The sequence below is a fragment of the Leguminivora glycinivorella genome, chromosome 16 (genome assembly GCF_023078275.1).
Source record: "Leguminivora glycinivorella isolate SPB_JAAS2020 chromosome 16, LegGlyc_1.1, whole genome shotgun sequence".
Lineage (NCBI taxonomy): Eukaryota > Metazoa > Arthropoda > Insecta > Lepidoptera > Tortricidae > Leguminivora > Leguminivora glycinivorella.
The window spans coordinates 9,620,983-9,633,672 of record NC_062986.1 but is presented as its reverse complement, the minus strand read 5'-3'; the positions used below and the strand labels follow the sequence as shown (position 1 = coordinate 9,633,672).

Here is a 12,690-nt window from a genome sequence, read left to right as displayed (position 1 = left end):
TTGTTTGATTCATAGTGGGTGTCCTCGTGGGTGGGTGTCCTAAGAAAAATATTAGTAGAAAAAATAAAAAAGGTCTCATCAGGATTTGAACCCGGGACCTCTTGCTCTGTAGGCGGGGTCACTACCGAGACGGCAAAGAGATTGTCAAACCCTTATGCACCTGCGATTGCAGCGCCACCTATCTTTTCTTTTATACTCTGTCAACCAAGTTTGTCAGTAAATAAGAACAAAGAAAACTATATGCATCCTTTTCTTTAGGGTGCTAGAGAAAAGGATACCTATAGTTTTCTTAGTTCTTATTTACTGACAGACTTGTTTGACAGAATATATATGTGCACTTCTGATACTTAAAGGTTTCGCTCCTTATATTTCTAATCTCCATAATACTGGCTGTCAGGCTGTCCGCTGTCAGCATGAGCAGTCAGCAACTCAGCAGAGTCAAGCTGTCTTTGTCTTCGATCAAGCATGCGCTTTTATACGAAAAGTTTGTGAATTAATTTAAATACAATGTTATTTCATTTTCTTAAAACAGTGATATGTTAAATACAATGCATTAAGCTAAAATCACGATATCTTTGACACAAAAAGGTTATAAAAACTGCAACACAGTAACTTGCAAAGATTCGCAATGTCTACACGAAGAGCTAGAATAAAAGCCGTGGCCTCACTGCCGGTGAGGAGGAAAAATGCGGATAGCCAAGTTAAAGATGAAAAGCCTATTAAAAGTCCAAAAACACCACGACCACAGGTTTTGCAAGATGAGTCTACGAAAATAAAAACTCCCGTGAATAAAATTGCATCGCCTCTGCAACTGTCGCAAGAACAATCTAAAACAGAGACTCCAAAACCTGCAGAGGCTATCCTATCACCGCCTCCTAGAAGCCTACCAACTCCAGATGTTGTTAAAACTCCAATACGCAGTGAAAAAGTGCCTGTTATCACATCAATATCGCGGCAGAGTTCAAACACATTTGCGTCACCATTGCGATGGAACAGTCCTGCTAGGAAGGCAGTTGCTTCACCAGTCAGGAACTCTCCCCAGCACAGAACACCTTCAGTAATTACTGAGGTCATATGTGAGAGACTTGATTCTCCGAATAGTGTTCAAAGCAATCCAGATGCTAGGGAAAAACAAAAGAATGTTCCTAATTTGGTGGAGAGAGTGGTTCAAAAGAATGTTATACAGAAGATTGAAACTACAGAAGGTATGTATAAATCTAGAATTATCTTTGTTGTGGTAATTAGCTGACTACATTAGCCTACAAAGCTACAGGGAATTATTGAATTAATCAATCTAAATAAGTTTATCACCTAAATTGTTACAATTATTTATTATATGCTACATCGGGTTTCACCAGGTATGAATAATATCATCAATATTAAATAAATTAGATTTTCTATGTCTTTCATACTGACATAATTATGTAACATGCTTATGTTCCAAAATTATTTAATTTGATAAGTGGCATGTTTTAAATTGTACTGTTAAGCTGAATTTCAAAGTTTCAGTTGTAGATAGCTGATTTTTTTTATAATTATGGAAATTGGATGTCTTGAAAGAGAATTTATTACTCTCTTGCTTTAAAAGTCTGTGTATTTCCAGATTACAACCCACCTAGCATTCCAGAGAGCATTACAGATGAAACAGGCATGGATGGTATCATTCCCTTACAACCGACGCGCAGCGCTCCCAAGCCTCTAGACTTGCTGAAGAATGAGATCATATCAGAGAACGCTCAAGTGCTGTTTGACCCTATTGTTCCTTTGCCATCTCCGAGCAAAGTGCGTCCGAAGCTTAGACCTGCACCCAGACTTGCACCACATAGGAGGAATAGCATACAAGTAAGTAAAGTCAAATGATTAAACTAGAGATGGGCCGAATATACGGTTATTCATATTCGGCATATTCGGCAAAATACTATTCTGTCACAATGTTGTTATTTTATTTACTGACATAAAGTTAGTGTAAGTTTTTTCGTAATATCGATAATATCCTAAAGACTCATTTCAACATTCTAAGAAACCACCAAAGGGAGTTAAAAATGCGTTAAAATATATATAAATAATTAATTAATTATGTTAAAAATTAAAATAACGTAGCTTGAGATACAAAACCAAAATTTTCTTATGCACTAAATTATAGGAACATTAAGAGCCTTAGTACCCATTACTTACCATTATTGAAAAGTTATTAACTCTAAGTCAGGATTTAAAATATGGCGGAACCGAATATTCGGCCGAATGTTCGGTTCGGTAACAGCTGAACCGAATGTTCGGCCGAATATTCGTATTCGGCCCATCTCTAGATTAAACTATTAATTCATCAGGGCAACATTGCTTGCAAAATGCTACTGTGACTCTGAGTTTATTTCATTAATTTTTTATTTTGTTAAGTTGTTAAGTAGCTTTTGTTTCTAATTTTTTAAATGAATAATATGGAGGTTGACTTGCAGCCTAAAACTAAAATTAAATGATCCATCTATTGAAGTTTTGGGTAGAGGTATTTACAAGAACAGTTTGAAATATCCTAAACCAGAATGGAATTCCTAACACTGATAAATTTATTTACAGTTGTATAATGTAGAGTCTACAACTCTTTTTTCTTTAAATCCAGGGAAGTGCGAGTGAGTCGGAGGATGAGAGTCGGCGAGCGCTGCTCAACAGCGGCGCGCCGACGCCGGTGCCGACACGACAACGACACGACTCCCACACGTCGCATAGCACTCTGCATTCCTTACCTAATAGGTAAATCCTCCTTATAATAAACCAGGGCAGTGCGAGTGAGTCTGAGGACGAGAGTCGGCGAGCGCTGCTCAACAGCGGAGCGCCGACGCCGGTGCCGACACGACAACGACACGACTCCCACACGTCGCATAGTACTCTGCATTCCTTACCTAATAGGTAAATCCTCCTTATAATAAACCAGGGCAGTGCGAGTGAGTCTGAGGACGAGAGTCGGCGAGCGCTGCTCAACAGCGGCGCGCAGACGCCGGTGCCGACACGACAACGACACGACTCCCACACGTCGCATAGTACTCTGCATTCCTTACCTAATAGGTAAATCCTCCTTATAATAAACCGCCCCAGTACGAGTGAGTCTGAGGACGAGAGTCTGCGAGCGCTGCTCAACAGCGGCGCGCAGACGCCGGTGCCGACACGACAACGACACGACTCCCACACGTCGCATAGTACTCTGCATTCCTTACCTAATAGGTAAATCCTCCTTATAATAAACCGCCCCAGTACGAGTGAGTCTGAGGACGAGAGTCGGCGAGCGCTACTCAACAGCGGAGCGCCGACGCCGGTGCCGACACGACAACGACACGACTCCCACACGTCGCATAGCACGCTGCATTCCTTACCTAATAGGTAAGTCTCCTTGAATGTAATGTAATAAAATGTAATAAGAATTCTACCATAACCACTGCCACTAACTGGCTGGTCACGGTCGTAAGCCAAAAAAATGCATGAAATTCAATTCCGGAAAAAATGTTGTTATTATTTATTGATATTTAATTAGACCTAGTACCTAATGACATTATATATCTATGCAACTCATATAAAACTTGAGAGAAGGACTTAACTTGAAAAGATACTATGATAGTTTATGTAATTTATTTTTAAACGGCTTTAAAATGGCCTTAGTATGTTTATTTGAAAAGACCTTTTATTCGATTATACACAAAACCATTGCATCACATAACAAACACCTTTATTTACATAAAGAAGATTTACAGCTGTTGGTATTGTTACAGAGAGGTCAGCCGCATTCGGAACGACTCTGTGTGTTCAGGTGTGAGCCAACTCACCGCGCCGCCGCCGGCGTCACCGCTTAAGGAGCGACATGTCACTAAGTAAGAGCTATCACTATACCTAGATATTTTCCTGGCACGAACGTTAAGTTGTACGTGCTAGACAAAATAATAACATCGACAATTCTTTTTTTCGATCAAATATACGTAAGGTTAATAATAACCTCTAAAATCTTGAATAATAATGTAAGAACTTATGTAAACTATTAAAATATAGTTCTTTTTGTTATTATTGTCCATTATTTTCAAACATGTGACATTAACACAGGCGCCTATTATTAGGACTGCAGAAGACCGTGCGGAATGGAGAGTTTTGGTGCAAAAAAATAACCTCATGTGCTCGAGACCCTCAGCCATGAGGAACCGAGGAAGAAGAAATTGTTTTACTTTAAATCCAAATAACTAAAACTAACTGACTTGGCTTAATGATCATTCCAAATTCTGTGGGCTCAATATCATCGTCCAAATGAAAGGGCCGATGATATTGCGTTACACCACCAATTCTACGATCTCGGCATTTTTCAGAATCCTCCAGACGCCATCAATACTCTGAACAATCCCAGAATCTTTCAAAAAATCGTTCTTTCTACTTACCCAAATAACTAAACCAAAACACTTTTTCTTTATGCGCAGATGTCGACGACAAGAGATGTCGCGCCGCATCGCCGCGATGCGCAGGCGGCGGGACCCGGTGAAGCGAGACGCGCTCACCATGTACGACCTCATCTTCTACAACCCCACTACCAACCCCATTGTGTAAGTTTAACCAACATCTACTAACTTATTATGCTGATAGATGTTGTCTAGAGATGCTGGGATGATGGAATTAAAATTGAGAGCCACCCCACATTATCGTCTTCTGAACGTCGGTGTATATGCTATGGCATATCGTCACTAATTTTAAAAAATCTCGTATCTCACGCTGTTCCTCAAAGTTAAAACGCAGTAAGTCTATATGCATTCCATACATACTTACTACAATTTTGTTTTCATTGACAGACTTATGATTTTTTGTTTTGTTTAAAGTAGTGACGTTTTTTTTAAAGTAGTGACGATATACGTGCTTGCTGTGTAGGAACACCTCGGACAATCGCGATCAAATATATGAAAGGAACGCGTTCCTACGCACACAGTCTAAGCTCGTGTAGGCGAATGCGTACCATGTTTGTATGAGTGAGATATGACAGGTCGACTGGTCGCGTTCTTGACATGCGGCAACTGTGAGGTAACCGAGAGCGGGTGGGCGGCACTTTCAGGGAAGCGGGGTGGCCATACTGTACGATAGTACTCTTTATTATACTGTGACCATATTTGCTGTTTGACGTAATGTTAGTGCGATAACAAGTGCCGCCATTTTCCATCTCAGTTTTCTGCTGAGGACATATATAGACTATCTTTAAATGCTCATTAAAAACCGATTGTAATTCCAACAGCCCAGACCAAGACGAGCTGAAAGCCAAAGAAGCTAATCAGAAGGACGAAGAAGAGAGGAAGAAAGTGCCCGTGGAAGAAGAAGCGGATGACCCGGACGACCCGCCGGCTGACGCCGCGCCGGTGCCGCAGATCAAACTGGGACCTAACGGAGAAATCATGTTGGACGAACAGAGCTTGGTGAGCGTAGATATGTTCAAATATCTGGGCAACCGAGCTTCGCTCGGTTCTGTTTCATATCCTTGACATGTGTCGCCATCTAGTTCAAAAATGAATACCTACCTACATCGAGCGAAAGAATTCTCAGCCTTAACAACACAACTACTCCACACGAGATGGCGCGAAAACTCAAATAGTGTATTTTCTATTCGTTTTAGCCTTGACCTGTGTCGCCATCTAGTGTTTGCAATAAATAGTACTTACATCGACCGAAAGAATTCTGTCTTAACAGTACAACTACTGCACACGAGATGGCGCGCGAAGAAAAACGCATGAAAACTCGAAAATTCGCGTTTTCCGGGACCTAAGGATAAGTTAGACCGATTTTTCACCCCCAAAAACCCCCACATAACAAATTTTTGCGAAATCGTTAGAGCGGTTTCCGAGATCGTCAGTGTAAATAAATATATATATAAATAAATAAATAAATAAATATACAAGAATTGCTCGTTTAAAAGTATTAGATAAGCGCAAGTTAACACTTTCACTGCTAAGAACCCACCTGGTGGGCACTCGCGAACTTTGCTCAGATGCTGGAGAAACGCTAGGAGGGTTGGCGCCATACAAGTTTTGGAATGACTTCAGAATTTCCAGATTAAATTAGGACCATGCGTTGAGCGGGAGCATCGCTTTTTCCTAGATTTTCCTGTGTGTGTAGCCGAATGCACAAACGCTCACGATAATATCTCTTTCGTAGCTATCTATCCCTATCACTCTTGCGTATTGGCGCGACAGAGTACATTACTACGGCGTTTCGAGTCACTCAAATGCCATTTGGCTGCGGGGCCTGGTCCGTTCGTTCGCGGACTATAAGTATTTTATATCCCTCTTAATAGACGGCTCTTTATCATATTCCCAATCACGGAACTGCGTTGCAAGTGGAAATTGAGTCTGAGAATAGGCTAGTTTCCTATACTTAAAATAAAATATTTTATGTAGTGCACGAAATATAGCACCCCAAAAACATGTACAGTAGTTATGTTTAAACATAATTTCTATTTAATAAGTCAAAGAGAAAGATATAAAGTAACTGGATTGACCGTGACATCACTCCTCAGTATTTCATATTAATTCCATATTAGCAAATCGTTTTGACAGTTCTTAAAAAGAAGCTGATCTGGCTAGTAGGAAACTAGCCTATTGGCCGCATTGACTTCATGTTTTTACCTACCTGCCATTAATTTCATGTTTATCGTCTTCCACAGGTTATAAAACAAACCGACAGCAACCGCAAGCTATCATCCTCAATCGTCCGCGAAGGCGCCTGGGGCGGCGGCGGCGGCCGCTACTCACGCACGGCGCGAACGGCAGACTGGAGCGAAGCCGAGACAGTGCGGTTTTACCGAGCGCTGGCTGCCGTGGGCACGGACTTTACACTCATGGCACCGCTGTTCCCCGATCGGAATAGGAGAGATTTGAAGATTAAAGTGAGTAGACTGACTCATGTACAGGGAGCGTACTTTTCATGCCGATGACATTAATCTGACGTCACGCTCCATATAGGGTGATCCCAAATAGTTTTATTGTAAATTATTAATCATTAGTCGTCAATCATTTTAATCGTATACAAATTACTTCAAATACAGTAGTCCATTTACATGTAGTATAAATAATACCTACTTGAAATGTGAAACGTGAATAAAATTTTTTGATTTGTTTTTATAAATAAATTTAATTAAATAGTATTGTTAACAACACATTACAATAAATACGTAGAAAAGAGAATTTCTCTCTAACGTAAAGCACACCATCCTTCTTGCATTCATTACCATGCAAAGAAATTCATAACTTAAAATGATTGATGACTAATGATTAATAATTAACAATAAAACATTTTGTGATCACCCTATATGGAGCGTGACGTCAAATTGATGTCATCGGCACGAAAAGTACTCTCCCTGCTCATGTAACTATGAAAATTGGTCATTCAACTGTCGATGTTAATAGTTTGTAAGGACTCGTACAGCGCAAACGTCAGATTGGAGCGAAGCTGAGACAGTACGCTTTTACCGAGCACTGGCTGCTGCGGGCACGGACTTAACGCTTTCGCGTCTCAGAAATGCCATTCGGTTACGGCACCAAATCAGAATAGGAGAGATTTTAAGATAAGAAATTTAGGCAGAGTCGCACAACTAACTGTGAAAGGTGTCGGATAGGCTCAAAGGCTATGCATCCGTGGATATAATGATCAGTAAATAGCGTAGGGTGGACTAAGGCGAAGCTGAAATTGTACATAGGTGGTTTTACCGAGCACCTGCTGCTGTGGGCACAAACTTCACTTTCTAAAGGAAACAGGATCTTTTGCGCCTGTACTTTCTTAATCTTTAAAGACAGTGTAATAAACGTTAACCTTCTCAAATTAACCCTAAATGGCCTTAATAACCCGCCTGGTGGGCACTCGTGAACTTGCTCAGATGCCGGAGAACCCGCTGAGCGGGTTCTCGCCATGTAAGCGGGCGGTCATAAATTACGACCGGTTTCTGGAGTAGTGCGCGATTTATAGTCTGGAAGCGATTGTGTAAACAATCTTATAATAGAGAATTGGTGACTGCATCTATATCGTTTCTGTTATCCTTTTATCTGATTTCTTATCTAAAGCCTGACAAGATTTTATTTGACCCTGAAAGAGTGTCGCTACAAACCGCTTTCATATGGCAATAATGTGCGGACGTCATATATAATGGGGACAGCGTGTACTGGTTTCGCTTTAATATTAATTTGTAGAAAATGAAAACAGGGTTTTAGAGAATCAAAGTTTAATAAGCAAGGTTTAAATACTCACTACTTGTTTCCGCACAGCCTAAAATCCATGAATCTTGTGCCTTTATCGAAGTCGTCGATGTTTATTTTCTTTTTGCGTGGGACCTTGTTTTATACTGGTGTCAATGATGTAACGGCCTTCTTATTTCTATAAATATTTTTCACGGCAAAGTTACAGACACCTTAAATAAGAACAAAAAATAAATTAAGCTAAATCGAAACCAAATAATCAGTACAGGACAACCGCACTATAAATTGTCAATACCGGACATGTCAACAAACGATTTCGGAACATTGTTATCGAAATACTGTGAAATCCTTCATCCTTTTTTGTTGTTAGTAAATTATCACCTTAAGTATAATTATTTTCACTGTTTTAAATATTATTTTGGGCAAATTTGCGATGAAACCGTTAGAAAATTGAAAATATTTACTTCTCGTTTACATCACTGACATACAATGACTTTTGACGACGGGTGTCAAATATTAATCCTTGCCAGTAAAATAAATTAGTTCAGCTGAAAATCCGCAACGTGGCGAGGGTCAAATAAAAACTTGTCAGGCTATAAAACCATATTATTTCAGTTTAAAAAAGAAGAAAGACTGAACGGCGCGCAAGTGGACAAAGCGCTGCGCTCTCAAATAGCCTGGGACGCCGTGGGCCTCGAAGATGTGTTCTCTCGCGAGCGCGAGGACGCCGCACGTCGCGCTGAGGCCGAAAGGGAACAACTACAGGCGGCGAAGAAAGCCTATAAGGAACGCGCCAAGGCCTTGCAACAGTTGCGCGTCAGGAACAGTGAGTATTTAGACTTATTATTGAATATATGTATATTGGTATATAGAAACGTGTTCTCTCGGGCGACTGCTGCTCGCCGAGGCCGAGAGGGAACAACTACAAGTCGCGAAGGAAGCGTACAAGGAACGCGCGAAGGCCTTGCAACAACTGCGCGTTAGGAATATTAAGTAGTCTATTCATCTAATGTACTGAGTGGTCTCGGGCTTTGGACTAAGTAGTGTTCTCTCGCGAACGCGTGGACGCCGCGCGACGCGCCGAGACCGAACGGGAAAAACAGCAGGCGGCCAAGAAAGCGTATAAGGAACGCGCGAAGGCCTTGTAACAACTACGCGTCAGTAACAGTGAGTATTTTATCTAATGTATTGGGACTTACGGCCCAGTCACATTGGTCTAAGCGCGACAGCGGTTAGCGGCGGCCATACATTGGAGCGAGACACAGCGATGGGACTTTTCATTCGCACGCATGGCTGCCGCTCGCCGCTGTCGCAGTTAGACCAATGTCGTGGCCGGGCCGTTAGGTATGTAAGTGTTCTCTCGGGAACGCGAGATCGCCACTCGCCGAGGCCGAGAGGGAGCAACTACAAGCCGAGAAGAAAGTCTAATGTATCAGCTAAAATGGCATCGTACCGATAGCGTATACGGCGACTTTGGTAGTCTAACGCCGACGTTTGACGATCCATTACATTCGTTGAACTCCAGGCATGATTTTTCTCTAAATTCCCATCCTTTATAGCTTTACCCTGACTTACCCTAATAACCATAATTTAATTCTAGGTCGAGGAGCAAAAGCTCTAGAAACAGCCCCCGAGCCCGCTCCCCGCGAGCTGATCACAGCCAACGACTTCATCCAGCATGCGCTCGCCAACAAACCGCGCAGGAAACGCAGGACGCCCGACCCTATCGCAACTCCCAACCAGGACAGCCCACAGAAAAACACACCCAAAATGCCCCCTCTCACCAACATGGCCAGAATAGACCCCCCGACACAAGTACCACCAAACATAGAAGCTGGCTCATTAGTTGTCTTAACTGTCAACGATCCAAAATCACCCACTAAGAAAATGCTACAGACTTATATCTCACGCGGTGCCGGTCAGTTGACCCCGGTAGCTTTACCACCAAACTTACTCACTTCAGTCATGGGATATGTGAAGAAAGGTACTCCTAGAAGCAACGTGTCTTCGCCGTTATTGTCTCCTGCGAGTGTTGCCAGTGCGGATAGTAGAACCAGTGCTAGTAACATGACTAGTGTTATACAAGTGAATCCGAGCCCTAATAAGAGACAGAGACACAGTTCTTATACTATAACGCAGCTTTAGTGTTTGTTGTTGCACGAGATTGTGATCATGTTTTAACTTATTAATATTTTAAGTTCGTTGGGTCATGTAATTTGATTCGGCATGCCAATGCCCTTTTACTTTTTTTTATTCATCCTAGCTAAACAATGAACGAGGTTTAGGCACTGGTCCCACTGCGAGCTAGTAAGCTATCGGCTATAAAAACGAACAAAAGATAAGCACACCCGTGCAAATAAAAGAGACACGGTGATATTGATAGCTCACCGCTGGGCGAGTATATAAACATCGCCGTGTCTCTTTTATTTACACGGGAGTTATTATTTTTTGTTCGTTTTTATAGCCGATAGCTCATAGTTTACTAGCTCGCGGTGGGACCAGTGCCTTACGTGATAAAAAATATATAACAGCTTGTTACAGCCAGCGGCAAACAGTCGTAGTGTTAATCGGGCACTAGTGTGATATTAATGATAAAGCCAACATCGAACATTTTGTAAGTGTGAAACGGACGCACCCACGCGATAAACTACATCAAACTAGTATGGTAGGCCCATTCATCATTCTGAACACTTCGTCCGCTAATCGCTACTGCTGCTTTACATGCACATTTTGTTGTTTTTACTTAATGTTAAAACTGGCTCGTCCAGTTGTTTATTAGGGGTTGAAGTTTCAATGTGAATGAAACTCATAAGACAAGATGTAAATATTATATAAATGCAAGTTTGGCAATTCATAATGGAAACTGTTAAAAGTGCTAGTAGTGTTAACTAGGTATTATAAATATGTATAAAACTTTTAGCTGTTATTTTAACTTTTTTAAGTACATAAATTATTGATAACCAATTTCGTTGTTTTATGCTTCCCTACCTTCTGTAAGTATATTCCCAGTTTCTACCTAGAGTAAGTACCTTTTGTGCGTTTTCACATTATCCGATCCGATATCGGAGCGATATCCCATACATTACAGGCGCCATCTTGTATTTTCTCCATTGAAATCCTTCCGACATCCGATATCGGATCGGATTATGTGAAAACGGACTTCTTCCAGTGCCATCTCCTACCGGAGGTTGGCTATCATAAGGGCTATACGGACTTTAGATACAGCCGCGCGAAATAATGAGCGAGTGCTTTTATTAAACCATGTTCGTAGATTTTTGAGCCAGGAGTTACGTCGTCGTCCGGATGATCGTTTCCCTTGGATCTTTCCCTGGATTATGAGTTGAAGGAGTTCATACTTCTCGTTTCGCATGATATGACCAAAATACTGTAGTTTGCGTTTTTTAACTGATTTTAAAATCTCGACCTCTTTATCTACTAACTGCAAAACTCGTTCGTTAGTCACTGTATCCGTCCATGATATTCTCAGGACTCTTCTGTAAACCCACATTTCGAAGGCTTCCAACGCTTGCACATTTTCTTAATAGTCAGTGTCCATGCTTCTACTCCGTACAGAAGAACCGAGAAAACATAGCATCGCGCTAAGCGCACCCTGGTAGAAATTTTCAGCGAACGGTTGCAGAGAAGGTGTCCAAGTTTCATGAAAGCATTACGAGCCTGCTCAATACGGCACTTTATTTCAACGCTGTGATCACTCTGGTCATTGACAATGCATCCCAAGTACTTGTAAGATTGAACCCTTTGAACCACTTGATTTCTTACAATAATATCAGCTTCCACAGGTGTTCCTGACTTTTGTGGCTTCCTGAGGGTCATGAAGTTGATATTTAGTCCAAAATTTGAGCTAACGACATCCACGTGCTGGAGTAAACTCTGCAGTTCCTTTTGATTTGCCGCCAGTAATATAGTATCGTCAGCATACCTAATATTATTTATTAAGCGGCCATTTACAGAGATTCCTTCCTGTGCGTTATCCAATGCTTCTGTAAATGTCGCCTCTGTATAAATATTAAATAGGAGCGGGGAGAGTATACATCCTTGTCGGACACCGCGCTCGATGTCTATAGTCTCAGTTAGTTCTTGGCCCACTCGTACCTGAGCCTTTTGCTGCCAATAAAGATTTCTTATGATTGTCAGATCTTTAGTGTCAAGTCCAATGTCCCCAAGAATTTTGATTAATTTGTCATGTTGTACTCTATCAAACGCCTTTTCATAATCGATAAAACATATGTGAACAGATCGATTCATATCCCAGCAACGCTGTAAGAGTACTTGGTAGCCAAATAATGCATCACGAGTTCCGAAACCGTTTCCGTATCGAAAACGGACTTAGTTGAAACGAATTGTAGTCTAGCAAAGGAAAAACAGTTTAACTTATACATTATTTATTAATTTTATATTAAAATTACAGCCTTAACATGTCACTTAAATTAGCAGTGGCAGACTAGTCTAAGCCAACACGGCATAATATGTTGACCTA

At 41.3% G+C, this 12,690-nt stretch overlaps 1 protein-coding gene across 2 annotated transcripts; it reads left to right on the top strand.

Moving 5' to 3' along the window:
- Window positions 1-411: 411 nt before the first annotated feature.
- On the top strand, window positions 412-11,152 carry LOC125234354 (transcription factor TFIIIB component B''). 2 transcript variants are annotated; one of them, XR_007177992.1, is made up of 10 exons: window positions 412-1,205; window positions 1,604-1,842; window positions 2,615-2,745; window positions 3,756-3,854; window positions 4,446-4,568; window positions 5,246-5,423; window positions 6,668-6,889; window positions 8,808-9,018; window positions 9,793-10,471; window positions 10,695-11,152. XR_007177992.1 is itself a non-coding variant. In XM_048140534.1 (9 exons), the coding sequence occupies exons 1-9, from the start codon at window positions 629-631 to the stop codon at window positions 10,335-10,337; spliced, it is 2,325 nt and encodes a 774-aa protein (XP_047996491.1). In that variant the 5' UTR covers window positions 412-628; the 3' UTR covers window positions 10,338-10,599. The 2 variants fall into 2 exon arrangements, 1 of the variants encoding a protein (XP_047996491.1); XM_048140534.1 differs by lacking the exon at window positions 10,695-11,152 and having other exon boundaries at window positions 9,793-10,599.
- Window positions 11,153-12,690: the final 1,538 nt, after the last annotated feature.

Bases quoted from the DNA above. Each gene is read 5' to 3' on its own strand.
- LOC125234354 (XM_048140534.1), top strand. From the start codon at position 629: ATGTCTACACGAAGAGCTAGAATAAAAGCCGTGGCCTCACTGCCGGTG. The intron at 1,843-2,614 runs GTAAGTAAAGTC...CTTTAAATCCAG, and splicing joins ATAGGAGGAATAGCATACAA to GGAAGTGCGAGTGAGTCGGA. The intron at 2,746-3,755 runs GTAAATCCTCCT...GTATTGTTACAG, and splicing joins CTGCATTCCTTACCTAATAG to AGAGGTCAGCCGCATTCGGA.